The 5,911-nt window shown below is 38.3% G+C and overlaps 1 protein-coding gene across 1 annotated transcript in view; it reads right to left on the bottom strand.

Annotated features, from left to right (window-relative positions):
* Positions 1-5,597, bottom strand: part of LOC101855138 (ras-related protein Rab-32) — a gene marked incomplete at its 5' end in the record, with an annotated part of 10,264 nt that extends 4,667 nt beyond the window's left edge. The window contains 3 exon segments of the mRNA XM_013087812.2: positions 2,236-2,417; positions 3,686-3,764; positions 5,472-5,597. Coding sequence (XP_012943266.1) covers positions 2,236-2,417; positions 3,686-3,764; positions 5,472-5,597 — 387 coding nt within the window.
* Positions 5,598-5,911: the final 314 nt, after the last annotated feature.

Below are 5,911 nucleotides of genomic sequence, written 5' to 3'. Positions count from 1 at the left end.
GATGGAAGTAAATAAGTAGGACCTGCCAGTAGCACCCTCCAATCGCCTGCTCAGATTGGGTAGAGAGAAGCACATCAACACAATAAAGGTCATTTAATACAGGAGTAACCCACAAGGAAAGCGTAAGAAGGGAAGACCAAAGATGACACGGAGGCGAGCGGTACAAGCAGAAATTGAAAAAGCGGGGACATCATGGAAACAGATAGAAAAGGATGCTCAGGACAGGCTTCGCTGGAGTAATGTTGTTGATGGCCTGTGCTCCATTGGGAGTTAAAAAGGGCAAGAGAGAGAGTACAGGAGTAAAGTAGTGGGATATACCAGTGGTGTCCTCCAATGAAATGCAGAAGGTCTTATGTTCATAAGATCTGACACTCAAAATGGGACCAGAAGTACTTGTGCTATGACACAGTGGAATCAGGCGCTCGTCAATTTTTGGGCATATGGGGTTATTGGTATCATCTATAAGCTGATTTGTATTGTTTGCCCTGCTTCAAATGAAATAAATATCCCTCTATCTTAAATAGATCTCAAGATATTGGTGATTGAAGGAAGTGAGGTCGCCTGGCTTCAGCGGGGAAATTAGCGAGAAAATGGCAGCCAAAGTTTGGTAACTCCAATAGTTAAAGAGTCCACGAAAACAGAAAAATGACACATTTTCAGCCTTTAATCAATGTTTTTCAGTAAAATTCACACAGAAATGTGTTTTTATATGGACATAAAAGAGGTTGAGCCAAAAAATAAAAATCCGATAAAAATTTCCAAACTGCCAGAAAAATGCCTGTTTTTTCAATTTCCGTATTTTGACGAGTGCCTGATTTCACCATGCTGCCTCACATTTTGAATGACTCAGTACTGGTTCAAAAACCCATTCAGTATACAGTTCATGTAGTCAACAGAACATAATTGCTTTACAGTCAGACTGAAGTATACGTGGCTCAGGGGGAAGATGCATAAATAACTTTTTTTTAAAAATAAAAAATAATTAAATTTCACTGATGGTTTTCTCCTACTTTTCCCTAACAGCCATGGCTATTTCTCATCTTGAAAGTGTATATACAATACAGACGCCGTCATCTATTTTGGCTGCAATTTTTATTGATGTGTTCCTCAGTTAAGAGTTAGGAGTATAGAGCAGCACACCGACACATTGACAGTCATTTAGTGCACGGACAAACTACAAGAGATAAAAAAAAAACAACAACAGAGGGATAGAAAAGAAGTAGGACCCACTAGTGGCACCCTCCAACCAACCACACAAAGTGCCTCATGTTCACAGATCAGAGACATTTGGAGGTTCATGTACTCGATCAGCCTCTTTGAAAAAAACTCATTCACTAATCTGAGAGATAATGTATTACAAAATGGCCTCAAGCAAAAAGTTATTGGTTACTACACAATATCTTGCTCCCTAAGTGATTATTATATCCAAGAAAAAATTAGACACCTATTTTATAAAATAAACCATATGAACAGTATATTACGCTTTCGGTAAGAAAGAATTTCCCCTGGTCACAAAGAATACTAATATAATGAAAGTCCTACTGACAGTTAAAAGCCATCTTCATAGTGTAAAACAGAGTTTGCATAATATATTCATTTGAGGCGAGCAACACACTGTAATGAATGCAAAAATGACAGATCCTCTTCCCTTACCAAAGCTTCTTTATTTTGACTTAATACCAACAAAATTCAAACCTGCCGAAGACAACCACCCAATATCGGGAAGAAAATTGGTCATCTTAGACAGGTTCTCTTTGACAATGCCATTATAATGATACAACAAGGCTAGTGGGAGGTGGTTGTTTGCACAGGTGTTTCTCTAGGACAGATGGTCCCTCGACCAGATTCGACTGCTTTTGATAAAAGCTGGATCATTTATATTCCAAAATCGAGAGACTTGTACTTCTGCCATGAAAATTGAGGATCAGGTAAGAGAAAAAGGTAATTACCTTACTATGGACAATTTTCACAGCAGAAAGACAAATATGCTCCCTCAAAAATTATATGAGTGATAATAATAAAGACGCGTGTTAAAGACACTAAAATCAATTCCACTCCTTCTTTCCACTTTTCAGTATACTTATCATACTTCGTTATTATACTTCATTATACTTAAACTTTTCCTTTTCAAGCTAAACAAAAATAACCAAAAAGACGTAAAAATAGTTTTAATAACCAAAAAAAATTTTTTAAAGAGATATTTGTAACAGAAGATAGGAGAAGGGTCAGTCGTACCTTGTTTGCCAGCAGCACACATGGAACAGGAGTACCATCGCCCAGTTGGACTTTGCTGTCAAGGTCGTTCTTCCACTTGGTGACCGCCTCAAATGTCGATGCCCGGGTCACGTCAAACACCACAAAAGCACCCACAGCCTCTTTGTAGTACACACGTGTCATGTTGCCGAACCTCTCTTGCCCTGAAAAACCAAGGACTTCGTATCTCATTCCATTCGGTTAATGTGTAGTAATGGTAATTATAGCAGGCAGCTTTACGTTAAGATTAGCACAATTTAAGTCCACTATATGTTTTCTCATTTGTTTTTGTTTTTCAAGTTTTAATAAAGTATGGCATCAGACTTGGCTATTGACAAAGTTTTTAATAAAGTATGGTGCCAGATTTGGTAATTGACAAAGTTTTTAATAAAGTATGGTGTCAGACTTGGCTATTGACAAAGTAATCACTTCTTTTTATTTTAATTCGTAGGAAAACATAATTATACATTGTACAACAATCAATACATACTTATATTATGAACATTAGATGTGCTGACACAAATCTTGCAGACATATATCAATGCACTGAGTAATATTCCAAACATTTGGAGGATCTGCAATGTAAAATCTTTGGTCCTTCCACTCCACTTCCTATAACTGTGTCATCAGATTCTTTCTTTTCAAGACCACATTTAAAAAATAGTTTTAATACCACTGGACCTGTTACCTTTTGCCCCCCCCCCAAAAGTTTCTGAGCTATACGACCTCCAATTCATCTGCACTGCTACTGTAATTGTAAAGGTTTAATGTTCCTTTACCACTTTACCTCCATGGGACGCCAATTGACAACGGTGTGCTATAGCAACAAAAATGTATTAGGAATGATCTCCTTTTAGACATGCACAATAGGTAAAAGTTATAATTTCTTTTCTGAATAGGTTGTGTGGCCTTTGAGGGCAAAAATCAGTTTGTTTACCACAATTGGAGTAAATTCTTGTGAAAAATGTCTAGTACACCTCGCGTGAGTACTGCTTAACGCAAAGAATTCGGGTGATGAATGAGCTAGATCTAATGTTTTCAGTTCTGATTTTAATTTTTCTTGGTGGAGATTTGACATCGCGTTTAACTTTCTCAAAGTGCTGAAAATATCATAATGATTGGGGTGTTTTAGCCGAGATACATTTATAGAACTGACGTAAACCATCTGCATCCTGGGGAGTGGGGGCAAAAGTTGTGCGCTTTTCGCGCTCCATGGGTGGAAAGTGTTAAACACCGTAAGACAATTCAAGAGGTTAGACTTCTGCATTTAACGTCCATCCCCCATAGGACGGAACCGAAAGGGAGGAGAGCCTTGAGAACTCCCCATATAACCTATGTATGTACAGAATGCCCAGTTGAGTATTTGAACCAGGGCCATCCGCTCTGTATTTCAGCATAACACCAACAAAGTTAACTGTGTGCAATAGCTCACCTGCAATATCCCATAACTGCAACCTGATGAGCGTGTCTACATCCCAGTTCAACACCTTTAAGGCAAAGTCTACGCCAATCTGTAATGACAACAAAGAAACTATGTTTTAGTAAGTGTTTTACTGTGGGCTACTTGCAACACAATAAGGTCATACCAGGTATAAGTGTTGAAGATTAGAGGGTTACAAGAGAGTAAAAAACAAAGAAACAAGGAGAGTAAATAAAGATATGAAAGATGTTAGATAGGAAAGAAGGAGCAAACCACACCAGAGCACATGCCAACTACCCACATACTATTTTCTAACAAGTATTTTATGAGACATTTTAGTCAAAAAATAAACAAAAAGAATGCCATTTATGTTTGTTTGCTTGATTAAGTACAGAAGATTAGAAGAGTTACAAGAGAGTAGCAAACACAAAAAAAGATGAGGAGTAGGAAACAAGGAGCAAATCACATCAGAGCACCCACCAAACAATCATGGAAACTGTTCAGTAAGTAAAACCATAAAGTCATAAACTATCGCTAAAAACATAACATTTCTTGGCAAAATGCCCTTGAGAGGTAAAAAACCCCTGTACTTTGGCCTTCTCCCGAAAATATGTACAGTTCTTTCCTTTGGCCTGAACAGTCATTGACCCCAAAATCCAAGGAGGAGGATGTGATTAGACCACACAACATTCTTTTCCTCCCCCCTTTGTTGTGAGTACAGAGAAGCACATCACATAAGAAGGCCGATTTAATGTGGGAGAAAACTAGACCTGACAGCCATAAAAGAGGGAAAGAAATGTTCAACAGGATCTACAATTGGCAACCTCTATTAATTCTTCGTCACCCCAACCTCCCCCCCCCTCCCTCAAATAAAGTCATGTTGAAAGAAAACCATTCAGGGGGAAATACCGCCTTAATGGAAAAAAAAGCTCCAAAACCTTCAACAAAACAAACTTAGTTTGTTTGAGTATATGTTGTACTGGTCACTATCGACACAAATTAGTTTACTTGTTGAGAAAAGAAAAACACATCAACACATCAACACATTAACAGTCATTTAGTTTTTCGTCTATTTTTGTCTTAATAGTAACCGTTTCACATCACTTGCAAAACAATAAGGTTACATAAGAGTCAAAGATTAGAGGTGTTAGAGCAACAAACACAAAAAAGAAGAAAGAGAAGAGGTAGGGAAGATAGACGATAGATAGGACAGAAGGTGCAAACCACACCAGAGCACCCGCCAACCACCTGCAGTTATTTAGTGTAGGGAAAAGGTCAGAGAGACCAAAAAAAAAGAGCAGATGAAAAGAAAAGAAAACCAGCCACACACAAAAATGACAAATCAGTCACTGACAAAACAAAAATACTTTTTAAAAAGACAAACTTGAAGCGTGCTGACAAAATTAGTTACTTCTCACAATCCACAATGGAGCTATAGGCCAAAAATCTACACTAGGATCAAATTTATAGATTTAATATTGATGCAATAGTTTTAAAGTAAAACATACCTTCCATTATTTCACACTTATAAATTGTAAAAACTTCACCTACAATCAAGTGTGATGTATCTATTTGTATTGAGTTTAAATCCGAGAAGTAACTCATTTTGTCAGCATGCTTCACAAACCCAGGTTTTATGTTTATGATTAGTAAGAGTTTGACGGCACTTGCAACACAATAAGGTCATATAGGTGCTGAAGATTAGAGGTGTTACAAGAGAGTAACAAACACAAAAAAAAGAAGTAGGGGAGATAAAGGCAAAGATGTTTGATAGGAAAGAAGGAGCATTGTGACTCACAGTGGCTCTGTAGTGCTGGGAAAAGAACTGATGGACGTATCTCTTGATGATGCTGGTCTTCCCTGTGCCCAGTTCCCCGATGACCAAGATCTTGTACAGATGCTCCTTCTTCTCTCCTCCAGCAGCCTGAGGGAGACAAGCAAAGGTACCGCACAATTAGTACATCTCAACCTGCTCTACGAGTCGTAATAACCACTTGTCCAAGACAATTAGTTTGGTTGAACCTGCTATATCGGCCATCTGTACAAGACAATCATGTGAACTATCGAACATGCTCTAGCGGCCACCTGTCCAAGACGATCACCTGAACAGTTGAACATGCTCTACTGACTGACTACCTGTCCAAAGCAACCACTAGTACAGTCAAACCTGCTATATCAACCATTAGTCCAAGACAATACCTGCTCTAATGGCCACCTGTCCAAGAAAATCACCGGTAC

The sequence above is a fragment of the Aplysia californica genome, unplaced genomic scaffold (genome assembly GCF_000002075.1).
Source record: "Aplysia californica isolate F4 #8 unplaced genomic scaffold, AplCal3.0 scaffold00642, whole genome shotgun sequence".
Lineage (NCBI taxonomy): Eukaryota > Metazoa > Mollusca > Gastropoda > Aplysiida > Aplysiidae > Aplysia > Aplysia californica.
This window is presented reverse-complemented; position numbering and strand designations above follow the sequence as displayed.